At 39.8% G+C, this 25,896-nt stretch overlaps 2 protein-coding genes across 2 annotated transcripts; both read left to right on the top strand.

Annotated features, from left to right (window-relative positions):
• The first annotated feature begins 640 nt into the window (after positions 1-640).
• On the top strand, positions 641-11,942 carry dars2 (aspartyl-tRNA synthetase 2, mitochondrial). The gene is made up of 17 exons (XM_084913056.1): positions 641-1,080; positions 1,457-1,556; positions 2,141-2,204; positions 2,297-2,398; positions 2,826-2,921; positions 2,995-3,118; positions 3,301-3,347; positions 3,558-3,664; positions 5,593-5,662; positions 7,103-7,282; positions 7,412-7,519; positions 7,658-7,720; positions 7,836-7,988; positions 8,080-8,298; positions 8,386-8,496; positions 8,601-8,676; positions 11,292-11,942. Exons 1-17 carry the CDS (start codon positions 906-908, stop codon positions 11,474-11,476), a joined length of 1,980 nt encoding a protein of 659 aa, XP_084769182.1. The 5' UTR covers positions 641-905; the 3' UTR covers positions 11,477-11,942.
• A 1,174-nt stretch (positions 11,943-13,116) lies between these two features.
• bpnt2 (3'(2'), 5'-bisphosphate nucleotidase 2) lies at positions 13,117-25,828 on the top strand. The gene is made up of 8 exons (XM_084912920.1): positions 13,117-13,737; positions 16,981-17,053; positions 17,334-17,480; positions 17,656-17,815; positions 19,561-19,656; positions 20,789-20,950; positions 21,259-21,393; positions 21,782-25,828. Exons 1-8 carry the CDS (start codon positions 13,595-13,597, stop codon positions 21,925-21,927), a joined length of 1,062 nt encoding a protein of 353 aa, XP_084769046.1. The 5' UTR covers positions 13,117-13,594; the 3' UTR covers positions 21,928-25,828.
• Positions 25,829-25,896: the final 68 nt, after the last annotated feature.

Below are 25,896 nucleotides of genomic sequence, written 5' to 3'. Positions count from 1 at the left end.
AATGAACAGAATGCAATAATACATTAAGGCCACATATACAAGGAGAAGCGGAAAACAAACCATAAGGGGAGATATATCTCATCTCAGATAAGCAGTTAGGAAGATGCTTTAAAACCGTTGTGTCATTGCACTGTTAGAACTCAGTGCAATAAACTATCACAAACTATCACAAATTTCTGTCATTTTACACATTTATTGTGGAGTTTCACTGCACACACAGCCCACTTATGATCGAGTGGGCTGTCATGTCTCATCCAGTCATGTGGCACACAGCCCACTCGATCATAAGTGGGCTGTGTGTGGCCCACGATGTGAAACGAGTTTGACACCACTCTTTATAATATATGTTTTTTGTGGTTTATTTTCTTAAACAAATTTAACGAGTTAAGAAGAGAACAAACTTGGGGTTGGTTTTGTAATTCTAATGTTGCGTATAAAGAATCTGGCAACAGACTAAATAACATCCTTGTAAAACTAAACTAAAAGTTGCGTTGTCTCTAGAAAAAGAATCGGGGATTGATGAAATCTTGAAAGCTTGTGGATTTTTTCCTCGCGAGTTAGATCGATCATGTCGCAGGTTGACTGTTCTCGTCTAGCAACGTGACGTCACGTCCGGTAAAAATACGCCGATTGCCACATGACTGGATGAGACTGAACAGATGCACGGAAGCACAGCAACCCATCCTCATGAGCAGGCAGTCGTGAAAACTTCTCACGAGTCTTATCCGGATCCAGGAAGAGTAACGGCAGCTCACCTGTTCTCACTGCCGTGGAGCTTCATAATGCTCACATTACAACCTTAAGGACTCTGCAAGCCTGTTAGTCTGAGGGAGAGGAGTGTGACAGACACGGCTCTGAATAACATGCTCTCTTCAGCCTGAGCTTCACTCTGTGTTTTGAAAGAAATGGCAACAAAAGGCAGGCTGGTGCTACGGAGTGTGTTCACAGGACTCAGAGCTCATGCTGTCTGGTATCAGAGCTCAGCTTCGACTCCCAGTCAAGGTCGGCTGCTGTGGAGACCTCAGCTCAGACATCTGAGCTGCTCATACGGACTCTGCGGGGCTGCTCCGCCCTCCACAGGTACTCACGTGACGTGCGTACGCCCAATGCCACTACTTCTTCTACTGGTCTTCTACTGGTCTTCGCCTGTCTACATTTGTAGTTATTGGACAGGATTCTCAGTTGACTCCAGCTTGTCCACATCATTCATGTTTCATTAGAATCCTTTAGAATCTTCCACTTTGTAGGAGACGTGTTTGTTTGTATTATCTAAGACTTTTGGACACTTTTATTATTTTGTAAAACATTTGTTCTTCCGTCTCTGTAAAAACTGTAATTCTACACATTTCTGCATATCTGTTAATGCGGCAGAAATTCACTTCAGTTTCAGTAAGTACTTAAAATGAGTATCAAAGTGTAACTTGTGACTTGTGTCCCAAATCCATCTTACAATCAGGTCCCAGCAGTCTGTCGTTCAGGAGTCACACCTGTGGAGAACTGCGATCAGATGATGTGGGGAAGAAAGTCACTCTGTGTGGCTGGGTCCAGTATCTCAGGTAGTCAGCCATTGATTGATTGATATGACTGAGCCCCCAGTGTGTTTTACAGATGGCTGTAGTAACCCACTGTTGTATCTCTCTCCTGACCTCCAAAACCAAAAGTGTCCAATTTGGGTTAATCGCTCTATAAGACCTTTGCCGGTTCTTGTGTAATTTGGCGTTCCCCAGCCTTTTCTCCCTGTTTCCCTTGCTTAAGAATGGCTTCATGACAACCAGCTGAAAATGGTCAGGTGCAAGGACTGGACTGGAAATGAGTGAAAAAGCAGCAAACGTCTTAAAAAAAACCTCTGGGTGCTGGTTTAGCTCACTGAGATGAGCAGGCCGTATGTCTGAGAGTGGCCAGCACAGGTTTGAATCCGACCCGCAACCCTTTGCCACACGTGTTCCCCTCTCTCTCCGTCACTCTTCACTGTACCCTATTGAGTACAAGCAGAAAAAGGCCAAAAAATATTTAAGTAAAACTCTGAAAGATCTCAAGAAAGCCAAGAGAACTAAGACCATCTTAAAAAAAAGTTCTTTCATCATTCTTCAAAGGGTCTCATATAAATTTGAGAAACAGTATGTGTCTCTGCCCCCTACAGGCAGGACCTGTTCGTCATCCTGCGAGACTTTAGCGGCTTGACACAAATTCTAATTCCTCAGGAAGTATGGAAGAAAACAACAAAATACACTAACGTAACCAATGAACGCTGTGCTGTAAAATAAAGAACTAAATAGTTTGTTTCCTCTGTTTTAAGTCTCCAAGTACTTTGAAAGCCACGTTGTGCAATCTGACGTCCGAGTCTGTCATCAAGGTTACAGGAACAGTCAGGAACCGACCAGTGGGGCAGGAGAACAAGGTCTGTACATGCTTCTGAAGGTGCAGTGAAACACCACCCACCTGCAGGGGGTGGTGAGGAAAGTTTAGTTCCTGTACTTTGAGTTTAACCCACATGGGCCAGGAATCCTAATTACTACAGCATCCAGTCACACTGTGCTTAATATACTGAGTGCCTGGTTTTAAACGCGGAAGGGGAAAAAAAGTACCAACACTCTCTCATCAATATATTTCACTGTATTTATCAAATATAATAATGTTCTGTCCTTTAATGAACATAGTAAAGGACAGGGATCAGAAACTTTCTTTTCCAAGGAGTGACTGTCTGTCCTAAATAATCTGGTGAATTGATACCATTTCATCAATCTTAAATTGCTTTCTGTAGCAATATAATGAGACTTTTGGTGATTAGTCACCTAATTCTGTTTTGAATCGTGTGTTTAAACCAGGGGATGCCGACAGGAGAGATCGAAGTCTTGGCAGAGAATGTGGAGGTCTTCAATGTGTGCCAGAAGCTGCCGTTTGAGATAAAAGACTTTGTCAAAGTAAGTAACTTAACGTTACATGGACGTGGACTATTGAGCACACTGCAATAATTTAATTTTTTTTACTTACCAGAAGTCTGAGTCATTGCGGATGCAGTATCGCTACCTGGACCTGAGGTCATCACAGATGCAGAAGAACCTAAGACTGAGATCGCAGCTGGTGATGAAGATGAGGGAGTATCTCTGTAATGTGCACGGTATGGACAGCCATGTTTGTGTTCTGTCTTTAATTTGCCCAGACATAAAAGATCACAGGACTGTCACTGATGTTGTTGCCTGTAAGAGGAAACCAGGTGCAGGAACTAATCTCTTCTTGCTGTAGCAAGCTCTGATTTTCATATGCTTTTTGCTGTTGTTGTTGTTTTGCTGTAATGAATAGGCTTTGTGGATGTGGAAACTCCCACTCTGTTCAAAAGGACACCAGGGGTAAGACATTTGTAGACATTTTTACATGTTTACCAGGTTAAAGAGCAGAAACTTGCACAACAATTCACCTTTAATGGTCTATAAGAACAGTTTCTAAAAAATTCTTTGGTTCTATTAAATATAAATATAACAGCAAAAACCTAATTTGGCTTACATGTTATGGTTTCATATCTGATATTTTAATGAACTTAATGAGTGTTTGTGTTTTAGGGAGCCAAAGAGTTTGTGGTTCCCTCCAGAGAGCCAGGATTATTTTACTCTTTACCCCAGAGTCCACAGCAGTTTAAGCAGCTTCTCATGGTGGCTGGTGTAGACAGGTGGGTGCAGGCTCCATAATCTGCTATTTAACAGAAAGATGTTTGTTGTTTTTAAACGCTGCACTGGTCCAGATCGAAAACAGAGTTAAAAGGGAACGAATAATGAGCATACAGTTCTGGTCACAAGTTTTCATCCACTCGTCGGGAGCATGAATGTCATGGTAATTTGGGGCTTTTAATGATGATGTACATACATGCGTCTTTAATGTATGTATGTACAAGGTTCTACAGTGTCTTTTAACTACTGGTTAGTGATCATGATTTTGCCCTTTTTGCCAGTATAAAAATTATTTTTTTGACAGCATTCATTGGACTGACCAGTACTCAAGAATGGGGAAAGAACTCACTTAAGGTCTTGGAAGGAGACCTGTAGATGTATACAAACTGGGAAGGTCTATTGGAGACCTATCTAAACAACTGAATACTGCAAGATAATAAATGCAAGCAACTGCATGTAAATGCAAATTGTTTGGATTGTCTGGAAGAAGACCAATTTCTCCCTCAGAGGAGAGGAAATTGATTAGGTTATTCAGGAAACAACCCAGGAAGCACAGGGCTTAAGACTGCCATGAACTTGAACATAAGTGCCACTTTCCCAAGTGAAACAAGTTTTATATTACATGGACTGAGAGGGTGCTGACCCAGAAAGTGAAGAGGTTTTATGGTTGGACGAGACAAAGATTGAGCTATTAGGCCACAATAACAAGGGGTATGTTTGGAGGATTAAAGATGAGACTTTCAAATCTAAGAGGACCATACCAACCGTCAAGCATGGTGGTGGTAGCATCAAGCTTTGGGGATGTTTTGCCACCAGTGATACAGGTAAATTGCCCAAAATAGAGAGAATAATATAGGAGGACTACTTCCAAATTTTTCAACAAATCCACAGCTGGACAGTTGAAACGGTCTTCACAATACTCCAACCTCAACCTAGTTGAAAATTTGTTGGTTACACATAAAGGCTGGGACCAGGAAATCAACCAATTTAAATGAACTCCAAAAATTCTACCAAGAAGTGGTGGTCAAATATCCATCGAGAATTATGCCACAAGCTTGTTGACGGCTACTCAAAGCGTCTCGTCGAGGCAAAGCATTCTAAGGGACATTAAAGAAATAATAGTCAAGTTATATTTGTTATTAAAGATGTATGCTGTACATAAAGTACATGTATCATTCCACCCTGGAAAAAAACAGTTCAAAGAAGTTATTTAAAATTACTGTCACATTTATGTCCACGATGAGCGTCTGCAAACTTCTGACCACCATCAGCTAATAAGAAACCATTTTAACCACCTAAGATCCAAACTCTTTCATGGCATGCATTTTTAATTTCTCTTTGATATTTGGGCTGATTGGGACCTGATGAATGTAAAAACAAACAATTACCAGTTGTTGTTGTTGTTGTTTTGTTTTGTTTTTTAACCTGATTTTTGTTTCTAAGAAAAATGAGAGCCACATATGAGGATATTCGTTTACAATTTCGATAGAACAGTAGCAGTATAATGTCCTCGTAAGTGGATATCAGGCCCTTGTAGAGTATTTTGTTCTAAATAACCCAAAATATGATGTCCGCATATGTGGATGCCAGGTTCTAGGAGGTTAAAGCAAGTTTGCTATACCAGCCTAAAATGTGATGACTAGGCATGGAGCAAATACTGGAGATTCATACTCTGTGTGTGAAACATGTACTTGGATAAAAGAGAAAAAATCCTAGGGGTATTAATCTTATATGTCACTGCCTACCAGGGAGAAGAACCAAAGGATGATTGCACTCCCATACTGAAATAAAGCACTTAGACCTGACTGATTTCCACTGCTGACAGCTTTGCACACATAACAGAATTTTTAGAAGTCCACCACATTAGAGTCAGAACCTGCTGTTAATGGCCAACAACCTCTGTCTTCTGTCTCTGTCTCCTCTGTGGCAGGTACTTTCAGATAGCCCGGTGCTACAGAGACGAAGGCTCCAAACCAGACAGGCAGCCTGAATTCACCCAGGTGAGATGGAATACACACAAGTTTGAAGCGCCACAGTTTAAAAAAAGAAAAATAAATTTTTCAGTCTGTTTCAGACATGAGATACTTGAAATTGCTGGCCAACCTCCCATATATCTATTTACAAGTAGTCCTCTTCATGCATGTGTGACATATGCAGCACACGTGCAGCAGTGCAGGCAAATAGTTGTGTGCACACTCACAGACACAGCTGAACATGGACATTTAAAAAAAAAAAAAAATACTAACAGGAGAAGTTGCAAAAGCTATCCAGACCTCAGAGACAACTGCGGTATGAGCAACAAATCAAAACAAATGACAGAGATGCGTGAAAAAGAGAAAACGACTGATGTCCTGTTAGCTTTTAGTATATGATTAAACTGTCCTTTCCTATACTGGGAGTCAAACCTCAGCTGCCTGTGTGAAAATCTGGAATCTTAACCACTAGAAGTTTGTTCAGTTTCTGAAATAAAATGCCTGACTTCAAACCTGATTTTGTACCACTTGTGTGTGTAGACCACCTGTTAGTTTTAATACTTTATCAGCTGACTGGTGCATTCAACAGCTAATTAAACTGTGTAGTGTAGCTCACCTGCCTGAAGTACAGGTGAGCATACTGGGTGTTGAATCCAGGTCACTTGTGTGAAAAACAGGAATCCTAACATGTTTCAAGTGTTTTTAAATTTCTGTATCAAAATGTTATGCTTCAAATCTAATTGCGTACCGTTCGTGCATGTAGTCCAGGATTCTCCTTGCATTCTCAAACTAATGTGACAAATTGGATATTTTTGTTCTCTGCTGAGCCTAAGCATTATGGATTTTTTTTAAATCCACAAAAGTTATATATAAAGGTACTGCTAAGATTTGATATTTTATCACCCTACTGTTGCATAAAACTGCTAAAAAATAATAATTTAAAATGCTAAGAAATGTAATAATAAAGTACTTAAAGGACTAATTTAAAAAAAAATAATATAATACAGAATAATTAAACTGTACTTTTTACATGGCAGCTCACTTCCCTGAAGTAAAGCAACACAATATAATTTACTGTAAATCTTGATCGAGCCGGTCTCGATGTTTAAAGTTGATTCCAAAGCTCTTTTTTTGTTTGGATCCTGCTGCTGCTGGAATTCTTTTACAGCTGTGAGTGAAAACATTGCAAACAATGATGTGCGTAATTTAAAAGGTTTGCTGATTTTGCACCAAAATAAGATTTGCAAACACATACTGGTGCCATCTTTGCTCTTATGATATTTTATCACAGATTTCAATTCAGGATTGTGTGAGTACCATGTGTCTCTCCTGTAATCTGAGTACATACTGAGCAACATATAGTCCGATTAGTCTGGCCCATAGACCGGCCTGTTGTCACATACATGTGACATGTTGGATCATGTCATGTTATCTGAATTCTGAAAATCCTCTTGTCGTTTTTCCCAGGTGGACATAGAGATGTCTTTTGTGGACCAGGCAGGTATCATGTCACTGGTGGAGGGTTTGCTGCAGTACTCTTGGCCTGCAGAACGTGGTCCTCTTAAGGCTCCTTTCCAAACACTGACATATGAAGAGGCCATGAGGGACTACGGTGTGGACAAACCCGACACCGGATTCAACATGAAGGTGTTTGATTTCTTGGGGTCCTAACTGAAACTATGTTCTTACTGAACATGCTACATCTTTTACTCTTTTGTTTAATGTACAACATGAGTGAATTATATGATTTTTTTTTTTATTTGTCTATTTGTGCAGCTAATAGACCTCAGTCAGATCTTCCTTTCCACGAAAATTGAATTCCTCCAATCAGCTCTTGGCCAACCAGGAGGCTCCGTTCGGGCCGTCTGTGTCCCCAGTGGAGCAGTAAGAACAGAACCATTTCCTGTGGCAGAGAATGCTGAAAATGTAGAACAGAAGATGTGTTTTTGTGCCACAAGAGAAGCTGACAACTCTCATATGTGAATTTGTGTGTCTCACATTATGTTTTCTCTCTTGTAACAGAAACTTTTCACTGGGAAGGATTTGGAAGAACTGAAACAAATAGCCAAGACTCAGTTTGGACTGGTAGGTCTCTTATCCTTTCTTTGCTTTTACGCCTCACGTTGTTCTGAAATAAACACTTGTGTGTTACAAACACTAGTAGAAAGTCACAAGTTGTGTTTTCTCCTCGTGCGTTAAGGAGCTGAGCCTGGTGCTGGTCAGAGCAGACGGGACATTGAAGTCTCCCCTGAAGAAGCTGCTGTCTTCGTCTGTCACAGACGAGCTGCTGAAATGGACTGAAGCCAAGCCAGGAGACCTGCTTCTGATAGCAGCAGGCTCCCACCACACTGTTGTAAGAGGCTTGGTTTGAGTCAGCTGTCAAACAAAGAAGCACAGAGCTGATACAAACGCTCCCTTCATCTGACTCTCTTTTCTGCTCTCAGTGCCCATTGCTGGGTCATCTTCGCCTGCAGTGTGCAAAGCTCCTGGAGTCTCATGGTGTGGTAGTGCGTGACCCCTCAGCCTTCCACTTCCTGTGGGTCGTGGACTTTCCTCTCTTCTTGCCCAAAGAAGATGATCCAGAGGAGCTGGAATCAGCTCATCATCCATTTACTGCACCAGTGCCAGAGGACACACGGTTACTCTATACGGATCCACATAAGGTACTCGTGTAGTACTTTATTAGTTATTTTTAATTATGTAGAAAAATGCAGGATGTATATTCTGTTTGTAAATTCTGTATTTCACAGGTTCGTGGTCAGCACTATGACCTGGTGTTAAATGGCTGTGAGATCGGAGGAGGCTCCATTCGCATCCACAAAGCCTCAGAGCAGTTTTATGTACTGAAGAATGTCCTTAAGGTCAGTGGCTTCCTCCATCTTGGTGCAGTTCAGTCTTTCACTTATGAAAGAGTGGGACGTTTCAGTGTTAACACTAACTGTTTCCAACTGTTTTTGTGTTTCAGGAGGACCCCGGACTTCTCTCCCACCTCCTCGAGGCCTTGGATTCAGGAGCGCCGCCTCATGGAGGCATTGCTCTGGGTGAGCTCAACTCTGCTTGATTTATCACTGAGTTCGTATATGACTTACATTCAATTCAATTCAATTTTATTTATATAGCACCAAATCACAACAAAAGTCGCCTCAAGGCGCTTCACAGATACAGAGAAAAACCCAACAATCATATGACCCCCTATGAGCAAGCACTTTGGCGACAGTGGGAAGGAAAAACTCCCTTTTAACAGGAAGAAACCTCCGGCAGAACCAGGCTCAGGGAGGGGCGGGGCCATCTGCTGCGACCGGTTGGGGTGAGAGAAGGAAGACAGGATAAAAGACGTGCTGTGGAAGAGAGACAGAGGTTAATAACAGATATGATTCAATGCAGAGAGGTCTATTAATACATAGTGAGTGAGAAAGGTGACTGGAAAGGAAAAACTCAATGCATCATGGGAATCCCCCGGCAGCCTACGTCTATTGCAGCATAACTAAGGGAGGATTCAGGGTCACCTGGTCCAGCCCTAACTATATGCTTTAGCAAAAAGGAAAGTTTGAAGCCTAATCTTGAAAGTAGAGATAGTTTCTGTCTCCCGAATCCAAACTGGAAGCTGGTTCCACAGAAGAGGGGCCTGAAAACTGAAGGCTCTGCCTCCCATTCTACTTTTAAATACTCTAGGAACAACAAGTAGGCCTGCAGAGCGAGAGCGAAGTGCTCTAATAGGGTGATATGGTACTACAAGGTCATTAAGATAAGATGGGGCCTGATTATTTAAGACCTTGTATGTGAGGAGCAGGATTTTGAATTCAATTCTGGATTTAACAGGAAGCCAATGAAGGGAAGCCAAAACAGGAGAAATATGCTCTCTCCTTCTAGTCCCTGTCAGCACTCTTGCTGCAGCATTTTGGATCAGCTGAAGGCTTTTCAGTGAGTTTTTTGGACATCCTGATAATAATGAATTACAGTAGTCCAGCCTGGAAGTAATAAATGCATGAACTAGTTTTTCAGCGTCACTCTGAGACAGGATATTTCTAATTTTAGAGATGTTGCGCAAATGGAAGAAAGCAGTCTTACATATTTGTTTAATATGTGCGTTGAAGGACATGTCCTGGTCAAAAATGACTCCAAGGTTCCTCACAGCGTTACTGGAGGCTTACATGTGTGCATACACTGGGTTTTTACTAACCACACAGTATCAACCTGATATCATTGCTTTCACTCTAAATACTGTTTGTAGGAGGTCCAGTTTCCCTAACCACTGAAAAGAGATCAGTGTATTTTCTTGAATTGCCCTTAGCGCTAACACATATCCATGGCAACATGCTTGGTTTTAGTTACACTTGTTTCTCCATTAGTTGTATATAAATCCCCACTATAGCACTAACTGGGTAATTATTAGTGTTCCCATGCCATTCATTAGGCAGGTCATTCTTCAGCCCACAAACCACTGTCTCGTGCTACAACGCCAGGAGCTAAAGTCCACATAATTATTTACAGTGCTGGACCAAGACAACAAGGATGGATCAGTGTTTTATAATTCATTTGTGGTATTTTTATTTTTTAGCTCATAACTGTATGATTTCTCAGAATGTTTGTTGTTCAAACTTAGAGTTAACATTTTTCTTATACTTCCTTTTTTCCTTCTTATCTGTTGTTTAATGTAATTTGTATTGGCATTTTTAAGAATGGTACGCTGAACAGAGAAGGAGAGACACTTACAGTTGGATGGTACTTTTATTAAAATTTCTGGTCAATTTGTGCATCCGAGTTTGTGAATGAATAATTTAAGGCTGGTCTTTTCGGTTATATGGAGTAACTGTGTGTGTTTTTTTGTTTGTTTTTTTTTGGGGGGGGGGCTGTTGTTTGGGTTTTTTTTCCCAGTTTTGTTATTATATATTTTGTGCCATATCACAGCGTCAATCACCTTAAAGCACCTAATATTGTAAATACTCTCTAAAAATAATACAGAGAGAACCCAACAATCTTGAAATGTCCTTTGAGCAAGCACTTGGTGACAGAGGGAAGGAAAAGCTCCTTTTTAACAGGAAGACACATCTAACAGAACCAAGCTCAGGGAGGGGCGGTCATCTGCTGTGACCGGTTGGAGGTGAGGGGAGGGACACAGGACAAAAGACATGCTGCAGAGACACAATCCAAACTGCTCTGTAGTTTGTGAGTCTTGTGGTTCTTTGTTTGGTATTTGTTTTGTGTGAAGTGTGTGAATAGAAATGATAAAGTTGAAAGCTGTACTTTCTGGTTTGACCACATGGTGGCAACACTGTGTCACTGTTTGTGTCATTAACTGGCACACAGTGACACCTGAATAACATGTTCAGAGCAGAGCAGCACTGGGCCTGAATGGAGTTTCAGTAACTGTGAGCAAGTCAGTTATTGTGCAAAATGATTTGGGTTTGGAAGATGTGACTTGACACATGCGCAGCAGTGCTGAACTTGTCTGACTCTTACTATTAGCCCATTTCAGCTGTATCTGTCTGTACCATTCGACTGAACACGATCAAGCTTTTTTCTGCCAGGTCCTTAGTATAAAATGCATGTATTGCGAAGCCTGCATGGACAATTGAACAGTGAATTCAGAGTAAATTGTGCAATATTGAACAGTATATTGATCAAGTTGTCTCTTTATTTCTTTATCCTTTTCTAGGTTTGGATCGACTGGTCTCAATAATAGTCGGCGCTCCCAGCATCCGCGACATAATCGCCTTCCCCAAGTCATTCCGCGGTCATGACCTCATGAGCCGTGCACCCGACTTGGTTTCTGAAGAGGACCTGAAGTGTTACCACATTTCTGTTAAATGGCCAACAGAGCAAGGAAGAGAGGGAAAGTGATTAAGAAGAACCACAGACATCGAAGGATGTCTGTGTAGTCCCAGGTCTGGTGAGGCTGAGGAGATGTGCAGACAGCAAAAAGACTTTGAGACTGTATGATCTGTGCCAGATGGCAAAACAACAGAGACAAGAGATACTTGTGGCTGCATTGATGCTGCCTTCCCTCTATGTTTGTGGTCCTTCGTATCAAGTTTTTTAGATATTTATATCTTTTTACTGATTCCATAAAGCTGCTTATTATGGGGTGGTTTGGTGTACATGTTCAAATGAGGCATTATATGAAATAATAATAAATCTATAATGTCATTGTTTTTGATGCCAAGAAGTTCAATTTCAGCATGTGCAGAACTTTAAAATCCAAAAGTCAGAGATTCTCACTTATGATTTTCATGATGATCTTCATACATCTTCTGTGTAATGTAAATAAAAACAGCAAGCAATGATTTGAAAATGACATAAACCCATAGACCCAATGTCTCAGTACGTGTATCATTTCATGGGAAATATTAGCTCAGTTTGAATTTGATGGTCGCTAGATACAACTAACAGGTCAGAAATAATAATGAGAGCATCTTAGTGAATCTGTTTCTTAGAAGTAAGAATGGGATAGAGGTTCACCAGTCGGAAGAACACTGTTTACAAATTATAGAATGATTTCAGAATCATTTCCTCAATGTAAAATTGTGATGACTGAAATTTTTTTTTCATATCGGTGCATAATATACCAGAATCTGGAGAAATCTCTGTGCGCAACAATTAGGCTGAAATTTGTGTGTGTGATTAGTGCATGGACTCAGGAGTAATCCCAGAACTGTGAACACAGTTTGCTGTGGCACCAAAATATACTGATTAAAGCAAAGAAGAAGCCATATATGAATATGATCCAAAAGCACTGCTGTGCTATCTGTGTTAATAAAATTGACCGAGGCAAAGTGGAAACTGTTCTGTGGCCAGACAAATCTAGCAACTAGCCAACTTTGATAGTAATCTGGATTCGTAAAATAAATTAGTATAGAGTATAGATAAATAATAAACATGTTTATTTTTTCATTCGTTTATTAAAATAAACGGGAGGTTTGCACATACTGTAGGCGCATCCGTCATTGTCAGTGCACAGTATGTGTAGTGTTACATAAAACTTGTAAATTTGTCTACTGAAGATATTGTTTTTAGTGCATGTCATTCACCTTTAACTAGAAAGGGAACCAGTTTCCCTAAAAAAAGAAAAAAGAAATAAGGAAGTCACTTATTAGAGACTTTGCAAGCCTACAAGCTATATGCTTGCAAAGTCAATATTATGCATTTATAACTCGCTAATATGTATAAGAAGTCAAATTAGGATAGCATTAGGATAAAAAAGAACCCAATTTTAGTAAAAATATTAAAAACTAATAATTTTCATAAATCATGAACATTTTTGTGACAAAATATGATTTTTTGTTAGGTAAAGATCGGTTTCCAAAGCTTATCTAATATTTATTGGCTATAGTAATTTTTTTTTAATCATCCTAATGTATTTTTTCTAAATGGAAGAATTTTAGTAGTAATAAAAATAAGTGCTTTCTGGAAGTTAAACGGCAATTTAAAAAAAAAATGTCAAGACGTAGAAGAACTGACAGCAGTGACGAAAGCAGCAATAACCCGGAAGGGAAGTGAGCAGTCGTGACATCTGTAGGTGCATAGGGAAAATGAGTGAACAGAGGTGTGTTTGTTCTGCTGTGCCTTTTACGCCAGTGAACACTTGGCTCGTTTTAGTTAGTTAACAGCGAGAACCAGGAGCGGGGGAACTGTCCAAGAATCGGAATGTCGTTCTAAACGGGAGCGGTGGCCTCGTTTTTGGGTGAATTCTCTCAGACATGTCGGACGATGCTAAACGGCTAGTCAGCTGCTAAAAAATAGCCAGTGTGTTGGGTTATTTGACAGCTTGTTTCGCAGCTTTGTTTTAGCACAGTCGACGTGTTTATCAGAACATTAGCTGGCAGTTGTGAGGCAACGCGGATCTAGGTTTTCGTGACTGGCGGCGGGGGACAGCCACGTCAGCTAGCTTCTCTGTCGCTCCTGTAAGCACTTAGTAATCATTTTCCGGCTAAAAAACCCGAAAAGACTCTCCGTGTAGCCATGGCTCCGATGGGTATCCGGTTGTCACCGCTCGGTGTGGCGGTGTTCTGTCTCCTTGGAGTCGGTGTCATCTACCACCTGTATTCCGGGGTCATCTCCAGCCGCCTGGCTGCCTTCAGGTCCCAGACTCCCCTCTCAACACAGTAAGTGGTAAAACGTGACAAAACTTGTCACTGCTCGTAGAGTGTCTGTGGTTTTATTCTCATGTACATGTCTCTAAAATGCATTTATTTTCTTGTCAGCTGACACAATTCTTTGTTAATAGATGAAGCGCGCGAGTTTATCTGGTGACAGTATGACGCTAAAGAACTGTGCTGATGCGTGTTCGTAATTTCGCCAAAGTTCAGTAAATTCTCTCCCTGACGTTCTTATTCGCACACATTTTATGGGATCTGCTGTTAGTGAGCCCTACAATTGTAGCATACACTTTTTTACCAGGGGTGCCCAATCCCAGTCCACGAGGGCCGGTGTCCCTGCAGGTTTTAGATGTGTCCTTGATCCATCACAGCTGATTTAGATGGATAAATGACCTTCTCAACATGTCTTGAAGTTCTCCAGAGGCTTGGTAATGAACTTATCATGTGATTCAGGTGTGTTGACCCAGGGTGAGATCTAAAACCTGCAGGGACACCGGCCCTCGCGGACTGGGATTGGGGACCCCTGCTTTATACTATCTGTACTCGGAGCGGATGTTAGTCCGCTCCTGGTATGCTGCCAGCGGGGCAGTCCAACCAGATTAATCCGTCACATGTCTGCACCGTGCACAATACATCATACATGGCGTCTGCAGGTGTCAGTGGTTTTATGTACCGTTCCCTTACAAAGAAACTACCTATAAGGTTTCTTAGAAAGGAACCTATTAACACCTTCTGGCAGATGATCTCAGATTAATTGATGTAATTGTAACTCAAACTCTGATGTTAATCTTCATGGTTGAGCTGAAATCTGGTCAGAATGAAGAAGGTGCACATATGTGACAGGTTAATCTGGTTGGACTTCCACATTGGCAGCATACAGGGAGAGCTCACTAACATCCACTCTGAGAACAGATAGCAGTTGGTACCTCACTGTCACCAGGTAATCTGAAACACAGGCTCATATCACTCTTATATTTACATGTAACACTTGACAGTTTCAGGCAGTAAAATTAAAGTATAATTGTCTTTATTTTTCAATAATTTAAGAAAATAACTTGCCACAGTTTCAATGGATTTAGTTCTTCTCAAGGCTGTCACTTCATGCAGCCCCACTATGATGCAGGGCTTTGTGAGGCACATGCAACATGTGGCAGGGCTCTTTGTTCTGAACTTGACTCTGAATGATTTTGCCTGTGCAGTTGGGTTTGTTGTCCTGCAGAATGAATATGCCTTTCTAAACGACTCTGTGTAGTTTAGGAAAAAAAATTATTGAGAGAGAGAGCTGGCTTTAGTTAAGAGGGTTGTAATCAGTGTGGGTTTTGTGAATACTGTGATAGCACTGGTATGTTTTGCTTAAAAAATGTCTAGGACCAGTCTCGATGTAGTTCTGTGACACTGTTCGAAACTAAACACTGCCTCAGCCCATTTTAAAATCTCCAAATCTTTGGCTAAATACCCACACCTATAATCACAAGACTAAGATGAAGCTATGTCATCCCTTTTCTAGTTCTTTATTGACAAGACCAGCCAGAAAATGAAGAATAACATTCAGTACTGCGCAAAAGTCTTGATCCAGCATTTATTTCTTACTAAAAAAATGTTAAATAGCTGCAGCAATTTATTGAAACATGCAAGCATACAACAAAAACAGGTTTGTGTAATTTCAAAAAGTTTGAAAGGCTGAACTCTCTTAGAATCTTTCCTATAATTTCTTTAAATAGTCGAAGGACATTCAAAGTTCTTCTTTGGATGTTGGCTGCGTTTTGTTCCGTTCTCTTGTCAAAATCATCCCACCCTGAGTCAATAATGTTTAAGTCCCAGCTCTAAGGATGCCAATCCATGATTGATGATGTTCCATTGTCCATTTTTCTATCCGGGTACTCTTTTACTACGTTTGCAGAGTCTTTGGGATCTTTTTCATGCTGAAAAATGAAAGAGTTTAAGATACTGCTTATCTTTATTTTTTAGGCCTCCCACTTTTTCTTTTGTCCTCTACTTGTTTAGATTCCTCAACATTATTTTGCTAAGGATGCACTTCGTACCATGCAGAGATATTCCAAGTTTTCAGCTAAAAGCTGATAAGCATTTTATTATTCGATGCCTTTCAACCTGTTATCTTGGGTATTTTTGTAACTTCAACTAAAGAAATTGGAGTAAACTGTATTTTTGAGATTTATTATACTGCTGCTAATAAAGTGCTTAAATAGAATTAAAATTTGGCTCTTTGCTAAGTTGTCTTTCATGTGTAGGCAGAACGCTGGCTCATCACTTGAGCTGGATGCCTTTTTTATGTGTGAATGATTTATATGTCAGTGTTAAGTGGTTTAAGAAAGAAAGAAATATATTCATCTCACAATGATCAGGTTCAAATACTGGACTGAAAATGAGTGAAATGTCAGAGGTCATTCAAGCTCCCATTTCAACAACATTGAATTATTAAATAGTTACCAGAAATGTCAACCTGGCTGGTGTGAATTTTTATTAGCGATCACCCGATAGCAACATTAATCATTGTCATTAAGGTAGTGGCTACCAGACTGTAGTTGGATAAAAGATCAAGAAATATTGCAGGCTGAATGGTTTGCATATTGAGCTGTGGCAGAGCGGACACATGGCTGGCTGTGTGGAGGACTAAAGAGTGAAATCCAGAACGGAGCAGTCAAATCAGACTGTTTGAGGCCTGAAGAGCTGCGACTGAGGCAGAGCAGTGTGAACTTTTTTATTTATTTTTTTCCAGTTGTTTTTATTTTAGCATAAGCTCACTTTATCCAAATTTCATTTTTAATATTTTCATAGTGCTGCTCTTTTATAATAATTAAATTATTTGGATGTGTTAGGTATTGTATTGTTTGCTGTACCCTTTGTTTATTAGTAGGTTCTAAAATATAATTTACTGTCATGATTTGTAATGAAATGATCTAAATGAAATGATTAAAACCTCCAAACTTGATCCTAAATACGTAGCTGAGTAAAACTAAAGGGAAAATGGGGAAAATTTGATAAAAAAAAATTAACAAGTTTACTTTGTCAAGAAATGACTTACTTGTCATTACTGCTATTGCTTCAAGATGAGCTCAAAACTTTCCCCATAGTATCAAAAGTACTACTAAATATTATTGAGTTTGAAATTCTAGCATCATATAAAAACCGATAAAGCTCATACAGTTTCAGCAGGTTAGCTGTGAGGAAAAGTTGAAGCGGTTTCATTGGGAAGCTAACGATCCTTGTTTTGTCCATTTATCCATGCAGGCAGCGAAGAACAGTGGATTTGAGGGACCTGTTAGCTGTCTCAGTGGAGGCAGCAGAACTAGGTGGCAAAGAGGTAAGAGTTCAATTTTACTTAGGCCCCATATGACTGAAAATAAAATTTCTCGCCACTGACAAATTTGTGTCAATCTCTGATTGTGGTTAAATATTGATGTTTTTATGTTTCAAAAGAAAAAAACGTTTCTAAACGACTCCTTCACAGATATCAAGCAAACCATCTGCAAAGTGTAGAATAAACTGGATAATGATTGAATTTATAGAGAAAAGTAAGCCACACACAGCCTTCATTAGCTGGTGAAAATGTGAGCTTTGTTTTGTTTTGTAAATCTCCCTAGGTAAAGCAGGTGCGTGAAGAAAATGTCCTGCAGGAGAAATCAAAGGGCAAAACAAAGGAAGGAGCTAACGATCCACTCACTATGGGCGACCTGCAGTCTCACAGAAAGATGTTTTACCTACTGAAGAACACATTCCCTGAAGTTACGGTGAGCCTAGATTTCTTTACTTCTGCATGCTGCCTTGAAATCTCCTGGGAAAACACAAATGATCTTGCCTTGTATTTGTTGGCAGGTGAGGGCTCTCATTTATAAGCGGCTCCACAAATCTGGGAGTTAAATCACAAACTGGGACTAATCTCCCTCTCTGTGTGTTTGTTTTTAGGTGAACAGTGAAGAACACGACAACATGGAGGATAATTCAATACAATGGAGCCAGAACATTCCAGGTGCAATAAGTGAGAAGTTTAAGGGGAGCAGTGACATTCCAGTCGAGAGCATTACTGTGTGGATCGATCCCCTAGACGCGACACAGGAATATACAGGTGTGCATATCACTGACGCTCAGCCAGCCTCATCTCATACTGATATCATATTTGAAGATCCACAGGAGAATGGTATATTCAACTAATAGTGTGGCAGCTTGTGTGCTCTCAGTGAGGTTTTTTTATTTTATGTATGATGTTTGATGATGTCAAATCTACCATTTTCAAAACAAAACAAAAGATACAATAGACTATAGAGGATTTGTGTGTGTCTGTTTATTCTATTCAAAATGGGACACGCACTCTAGGGTGGTTGCGCATGACCGAGCTAAGATCCTGTGGGACTTCCAGATACAGATTGGCTAACCAACCGGACATAGTAGTGGTGGACAAGCAGAGGAAGACGGCTGTAGTGATAGATGTAGCAATACTTAATGACAGCAACATCAGGAAGAAGGAACACGAGACGCTGGAGAAATACTGAGAGAAGGGCTCGAGAAGATGTGGAGGGGGAAGGCAACAGTAGTCCATGGTAATTGGAGCGCTCGGTGCAGTAACCCTGTCTCGAAAACATGTAATTAATTCCCATTTCTTGAATTGAATCGGCGAAAATAATAAATATATTTTCATAGGCATTAAATAGTATTTCTGCACCAAAAAGGTGATTCTGAAAGTGCTGTTAGCTGGAAACGTGGTGTATTTTGGCATGGTGTGGACAAGAGAACATAAGACAAATAAGGGATTGCTCAAGTCTTTTGCACAATACTGTATAAAATCATTTGTTGGAAATTGATTAAAAGAAATCCAGTTACACAAGTTCAGTAAAGATCTGTTTGTTTCCTCGACACAAAAAAGGCCATTGAACATGCTCAGAATTGCACAACTGAGATGTTTTGGTTTTTTCTAAAGCTCATTATTTGTTAAATAAAGAAAAATATATCATGATAAAATGTCTTTACAGTCAGTATTGTTATATAATACAGTGTTATATAACAACGATTGACCTCTTTATTATTAAAGAGCAGGAGAAACTCCGCTGTATTCTCGTTTTAATATAAATGAATAATTTATATTAAAATGAGATTAAAATTGAATAATAATTTATTTGTAAAATATATCAAGTCATTAGCATTCTTTCTCACCATGTATCCGGGTAACAGTTTAAATGTTGGCCTGTTTCGTTGGCAGCCTCCCAGATGGAGGAACACGCTGGGTGCTGATGTGTATTTGTGAGACTGACTCTGTGAACGTGTCCTTATGTATGCGCATACTGAGTCTCTGTGGGTGATGACAGGCTGTGCACATGACCTACTTTAGTTTAAAATTAGTATGCTGGTTGCTGTACGCTTGAAAAGCGTGCAGTGGGCGGTAATTAAAGCAGAAGTGTGTTTAGAGATGATTAGTTGATTTAGGTGACTGACAATCAGTCGCCGACGTCCGTTTCCACCGGCCACAGTGATGTGTTCTTCTAAACTGAAGCATGTTGATTTCTTAAGAAGTAGCATGTGAGGCTGCGGAAAGGCTTTCAGTACCATGCAAATGTAATATGAAAGTGATACTTGTATTGTGCTGGGATCCATAACTGTGTTATTAAGGAACATTTCTGTGGAAAAAGTAAAGCCAGAGAGAGTCATTTTCAAACGCTTGTATATCAAGCTTAAACATTTAAACTGCCACGGGACCCTTTGGGTTTTAACAACAGCATAAATTATTGTTGTGATTCATGCATTTTATTCTAGATTAAGATGTCTTTTTATCTGTTTCTGTCTTATCCTCATTCTGCCTCTTTGCTCATCTGTCCACAGAGAATCTGGTGAAATATGTGACCACCATGGTGTGTGTGGCTGTAGATGGTAAACCTGTGATTGGAGTTGTACACCAGCCATTTGCTGGCTTCACTGGTAAGGTTAAGTGCTTCAGCCGCTTTCACATTAAACAAGGCTCCACATTTTAATGTTACACATCCAGTCTAATAATATAAGGTCATTGTTGAGCGAAGTCAGCTTCTTGGGTGATTGGCCAAGTCCATCACTTGGTGAGTTTTCAGGGGCGTTTTCTTTTTCTAAGTTATTGGTCTTCCCATTTGGGAAGTCATCTTGGTAAATAAGTAAACTGTAAAGCACAACTGCGTCACAGTTGCTGTGTTACGGTGCAGAAGCAGCAAATTCTGGTGCTACACAGTTAATCAAATGTCAAGTGCCGGAAACCATTCGTTCCTCTTCCTTTAGAGCTTGGCCAATAGAGGCTGGCTCTAAAAGTATCACATTCTCTGTAGACTTCCCTGTTACAATGCCCAATTTGGCCATAAAGATTTTTTTAATAGGCTGGTATAAAAACCTGTTGTGCTGTCAGTGGATATTTCTCACTTCAGCAGCTGTACAGGGTTGAATATTTTTACAACTTAGCCCTCTGGATTTTCTTAAGGACTACTGTTATTAGGGGCATGGCTGCTTGGACTGACAGTTAAAGGCACAGGCAGCTCTATCTGATGGATGTCTGCGAGATGTCACCTTCATTAATAGTTTGGCTATTTTGCTGTGAGGCACCGAACACCCGATACACTTTGTGCATACATTGTATGTTTTTAAAAAAAAAAAAAAAAAAAAAAAAAGCTTCTTGCTCTGCATTTTGAAGCCTCTGTGTTTGTCTCAGCTCCTAAAAACAGATCTCCCTCTTTATGTTCTAAACATTCACCAGCTGCTAATGCAATGAGCAGCATACACCATTTTAAAGCCAAAACAATCCAGAAGACTTATTGTGTTTGTTTGTATTCAGAGTGCCACTATTACACTGCACACACCTGCATATTGGCATTTGTCAGTCACTTAGAAAAGTTGAACATATACAAAAAACATGTGTAACTTTGGGCCAAATTGCTTTAAATGTATTTGGGGTTTTTTGCAAACATTTATTAGAACATTTATTTATTTATTTATTTATTTATTTAAATGTAAAAGACTTTTTTTTTCTCTCTGAAAAAGAGACATTTACAGCTTCTTCCGTCTCTCTGTGTACTTTTCATCATTCCTTCAGCCTGGGCGGTCGTAGGTCATGGATCAAATGTGAATCGCCGCTCATCCTACAACGCCAGCCCTAAGAAAGTGATAGTATCACGTTCTCACTCTGGAAAAGTTAAAAATTATATTCGGAATGCTTTTGGAAACAGCACAACAATCATAGAAGCAGGTGGAGCAGGTGAGTGGTCCTTTACATTTATTTAATATTTAAAAGTCAAAGGCTTTAATTGCACTTAAATGTCTAGTTTTCAAATCCATTTTCCATTCACACAAAGACTTTGTGTTGCAGTCAGTTAGTTAGTTTCTATAATTTAAGAAAATACACTGCACAGTGTGTTTTTATTGTTGCTTTTTTTTTTCTAATGTATGTTTTTAAATTTTAAAATCTTTCCTTTTTTCCTGCTTTCAAACACCAGTACAAGATGTCATACCTCAGCTATGGCAGATGAGGATGCTAACACGGTTTAATATTTCTGTCTTTCTCAGGATACAAAGTACTGTCACTGCTGGACACACATTCAAGTGAGACAAGCCTTACAGAGGAGGCAGATGTTTATGTCCACACCACCGTTATTAAGAAGTGGGACATCTGTGCTGGTGCTGCACTACTGACTGAACTGGGTAACGTAGCAAAGATTTTTCAGCCTGTCCTGTTTTCCCACTTCATGAAATTAACAAGAGCATTGTGAGACGGTACGTCTCAGACGAGGCTAAAAAGATCACTACACAATAAGCATGAGTCCTCGTCAAGAAGCTTCTGGTTCCAGTTTCATTTGAAAAGATTTAATACATTATTCTATTTTTATATAACTGTCCGTAATATTTTGGATAATCCAAACAGCAAACTGAACCAGTCATGCAGCCTCCTTAATGAAAGTAACAGTTATTACCTTAGGCTGCATGTTAGCTTAACTACACCTAAACAGATACTTCAAAAGGATTGAAATACTAAATGCAGCTGTATTGTTGTCCAATGACCATTTCAATCATGTGATCACTGTGATTGTAGGGGGCCAAATGACAACTCTAAAGGGAGAGAACATCGACTACAGAGGAACTCCAGTAAATGAAGGAGGACTGGTGGCCAGTGTAGGTGTAGATCACGAGGCCTTACTGAAAAGACTATCAGGTAACACAGACAATGACAAGCAGTGAAACACACAGAGACAGGGCCATAGGTGGTTTGATTAGGGTGACACAGCAGCTAGCAAGAGTGGGCTGGAAACATAATCAGGCCTGCATGATTTCATCATCATGGGACACCAAACATCTACCATCAAGTTGCACTGGAGTCACAATTACCAGCATGGACAAAAGAGCAGGACTGTGGAGCCAAATTGGCTATGACTGGAAACTGCAACAGCTGGCACAATGACTCTGAATACTCACTCCTCTGAAAGCATACTTTCTTGCAGCGTGGAGAACCGACATGTCTTCCTTTTGTCAGGAACTTGCATACAAGGACATACAGTGGAAAACAACCCCCCACCCCCCAAACTGAGGAGCACAACACTGAACACTGCAACAAAACCCACAGAGGGACATCTCTGGTGTTCATCGTCTTTATCACAACAATCAGAAGAGAAAACAAGAATAAGAAAAGAACATGTTACAGGCAAGCACACTAGAATACTCATCAAGATTTAGTAATCCCCCTCCTTATTATTATTATTATTATTATTATTATTATTATTATTATTATTATTAGTAGTAGTAGTAGTAGTAGTAGTAGTAGTACTAATAGTACCGTAGTAGTAGTAGTAGTACTAATAGTACCGTAGTAGTAGTAGTAGTAGTAGTAGTAGTAGTAGTAGTAGTAGTAGTATTATTTGAGACTGGGCAAATACACTCCATATGTCTTCATATCATAAACTTCCACTGTAATATGGGGTTAACTACCCTATGTTATATGAACACATCACAGTTCACTTGGTGTAATAGTTTACTTTGCTGTTCTTGATCACACTTGAGCTGCAGGTCTATCAAACTGTAGTCCAGGGTCTCTTGTAATATATACACCCATCCATCCTCTTCCGCTTATCCTTGTCAGGGTCGTGGGAGGGCTGCAGCCTATCCCAGCTACACTGTAAAATATATTCAGTCACGAGTCAGTCAGCACATTTATTTCACAAGATGTAGTCCAAAATGTCTGCTTCTACTCCTATAAAAATCAAAAGGCTATTTACAGTCTGATCCTGGGACAAATACAAATTGATGATGTAGCATGCTCCTGACCTGATAGACCACCTTTGGGCTTGGACACTGAAAGCTGCTTTTTAGTCTGCGAGTTGTGACTCACGGCCTGTTTCTATTCATCCTGAGAGCTGCATGAAGGTTTGGTCGTTTCGACACAGGTTGTGATGTTTGCTCTCTGTGAAGTCCAAATATGAACTCCCAGAGAGTATGGGAGTCTGATATGACTGCATTGAACAACCATACCAGATTTAAATTGGATTATTATTTTTAAATGTGTACAGTAAAGGGACTTTTTCCCACACCACATGATGTCCTTCCTTTCTCTTTCAGTGATGGGAGCTTTAATCAGCTAAAATAATGCAAAAGTTCCTATATTTCTGCATTCATCTTCAGATTCCTGCAAATACATGAGTCAGACTTAGCGTGACATCAGTCAGCACCTTCTCAGCTACTTCACACAGCCTCGCCTCCACCGTTTTACATACGTGAGCAGAGCATCAAAGCTAAAGACTACAGATTATACAGCAAGGGGATCTCACCTCTGCCGAGAGCAGTGTATAAGTCCCACCACATAAGCTCAGTCACATTCATTGACATAAACTGAAAAGCAGACCGTCACAAGAAAATTGTGTGTTTCAGTGGTGTCATGTTGCCATCAGCTAAATGTAAGTTTTCTAAAAAAAACCTTTCATAGAGAAATGTATTTCACAGATGTGTATGTAAAACAACCCGAGATGGACTGATGTATATCGTCTCCGGTTTGAAAACAATTTCTGCTACTGTGCAGTCTACACACTTGGAAAATGAATTGACGGGAAAAACTGCTGAAATGCCGGTGCCAGATTTGGTGGATGCTAAACTGTACACTGACTCTATGTGCATGGTTTTGAATTTTGATTAGCCTTTTAATTCTCTTAATACTTCATCATACTGAAAATGTTGAACCTCTGTTCCTGCTTACTGCTCTGAAATCTTTCTGTACCGTCTGTCTGATATTTCTATAACCCCTGAAGCTGGACTGTTTCACTGTGAAATAATGCTACATTGTGAAAAATCCCAGCGAAATACAAAGTCAAGGATGTGTCTTGAGCTTGTGAGTGACCTGTTCCTTTAGTTTGACTTGGGACCTTTTGGGTTGTTCCAAAAGTTCAATGGTGGGATTGGTCTGTTACAGACTGATGGTACTGCAGCTGTTTGAAGGCTGTTAGATGTTGGGTTTGCTAAGTGTAAAATATACAGTGTGACAAATTTCCATTGTACCTGATTTGAGTGTGTTTGATCTGCACTAAACTAGACTGTCAATGAATGTTTCTATGCTAACATCGGTTGATATACCAAGCGTCATTCTCTGTAGGCAGTTTAAGAGGGATTAGAGAGACTTTTCAAGTACTTGGGTAATGTTTCTTTGTGTTTTTGTGAGTGCTGTACATTGCCTTACCTTGTGTTTTTGTGTGAGAACTGTTTTCTAAGCTGGTGGCTCCATAAGGAGCTGCAAGAAATCTAAAGTCGTTTTAACACAAGAACACGTGTGCTACATATAAGAACGTACAACTGTGGAAAATATCCTGAGCTGATTTTCTGAGGTGAAGATTTTTTTCTGCATAAAGTCTGCAGTAGATTTTTTTTTTTTTTTTTTTTTTTTAATTTACTCAAACGTTAAATCTTTTTTCCCTTCCCACATGGTTAGAAAATGGAAAGTAAATTCCCAGATATCTTGGCCTTGACTGAATGTGAACCAGTTGTGATGATATATGTTGTTTGTTTGGAACCAGAAAACCCTGGAGCTTCATGTGTGAAAATGTCTTCAAGTGATGCTATTTTCATTAGTTTGTTGGTTCTACAAGAAAAGTTTTGAATTAAATAAGAAAAATATAAGAAAATATTATTAAGATAGAAGTCAGTTACAGACCTTTGTTGCCTTCTCCCACACACTTGTAGGCAGCAGGTTTTCATTAGGAAAATCAATCTACAGTGAATCTGTAGGATACAATTATTAGACATTAAACAGGGGTATCATGCTCATAGACACCTGTAACTTTTGCTTAAATGGTGTATTCAGTTCCTTAAGCCTTGAGCACAGTGGGTGCTTTAGTAGTCGCAATGTCCTGCTCCTGTCGGACACTTTTAGAAACGATAATCAGTTGACCAAATGTTACCAAATCGTGTAACTTTTGGAAATTTACCAGAGTCCTTCCATTCTGATGTGACGTATTCAGCTGCAATGCTTCAGATGAAATGCATGTAAACCAGTGTTCACACTTCCGACCAGGGGTGGGAATTTGAATACAATATAGACAGACCCTACTCATCTTGAATTTGTTTTGTTTTATTTTATTCTGTGTGGTTATCTGGCTGTCCCTGCCTTTCTAACAAGAGTAGGCTCAATTTGCATTTGGTTCGGACAGGGGATTCACATTTTATTCAAAATAAAACTAATAACAAATGACTTATTATTGGAGTGGGGTAGCAATGAGTTGATAGCCACTTCAGTTTACTGGTTTTAAATACTGTGTCTTCTATAGGACTCTGACACCTGTTTAAATCGTTCTGGTTCCAGCCATACAGAGGTCAAATCAGTTGTGTGGTTAACCTGACCACTCACTCTGCCTCTAACCAGCACATAAGGGCAATAATAATAAACTGTTTCTTTGAATTTGGAAGCTGGGTGGCATATTTATTCCAGTGTTGTCTGGGGCTTTTTACATGAAAGGGTAGTGGACAACTAACTCAGAAGCAATTAATGAGAGTTGGTGTGCTATTTAAAGGCTATGAAGTGAGGGTTACTGTCAGGTGGTTTGCTCTGTGAGTGATTAATCATTCTTTTGCTGTGAATTCTCAATAAAGCATATGTGTGCATGAAGGAATGGGCTGCGTAGTCTTTGATATTACTGTAGCAGACACATGGTAGCACTGAAACGGTTCAAGCAT

This window comes from Perissodus microlepis, chromosome 18 (assembly GCF_051167445.1).
Source record: "Perissodus microlepis isolate ML-2025 ecotype Zambia chromosome 18, ASM5116744v1, whole genome shotgun sequence".
In the NCBI taxonomy this organism is placed as follows: Eukaryota; Metazoa; Chordata; class Actinopteri; order Cichliformes; family Cichlidae; genus Perissodus; species Perissodus microlepis.
Note: the sequence above shows the minus strand (reverse complement) of the source record. Positions and strands in the feature narration are given on the sequence as shown.

What these genes read in the sequence shown, in the direction of transcription:
- bpnt2 (XM_084912920.1), top strand. Translation starts at nt 13,595, where the DNA reads ATGGCTCCGATGGGTATCCGGTTGTCACCGCTCGGTGTGGCGGTGTTC. An exon ending in CAGACTCCCCTCTCAACACA is followed by an intron (nt 13,738 to 16,980) that starts GTAAGTGGTAAA and finishes TTATCCATGCAG; the next exon opens with GCAGCGAAGAACAGTGGATT. An exon ending in CATAGAAGCAGGTGGAGCAG is followed by an intron (nt 20,951 to 21,258) that starts GTGAGTGGTCCT and finishes TGTCTTTCTCAG; the next exon opens with GATACAAAGTACTGTCACTG.
- dars2 (XM_084913056.1), top strand. Translation starts at nt 906, where the DNA reads ATGGCAACAAAAGGCAGGCTGGTGCTACGGAGTGTGTTCACAGGACTC. An exon ending in TCTATACGGATCCACATAAG is followed by an intron (nt 8,299 to 8,385) that starts GTACTCGTGTAG and finishes TGTATTTCACAG; the next exon opens with GTTCGTGGTCAGCACTATGA. An exon ending in TACTGAAGAATGTCCTTAAG is followed by an intron (nt 8,497 to 8,600) that starts GTCAGTGGCTTC and finishes TTTGTGTTTCAG; the next exon opens with GAGGACCCCGGACTTCTCTC.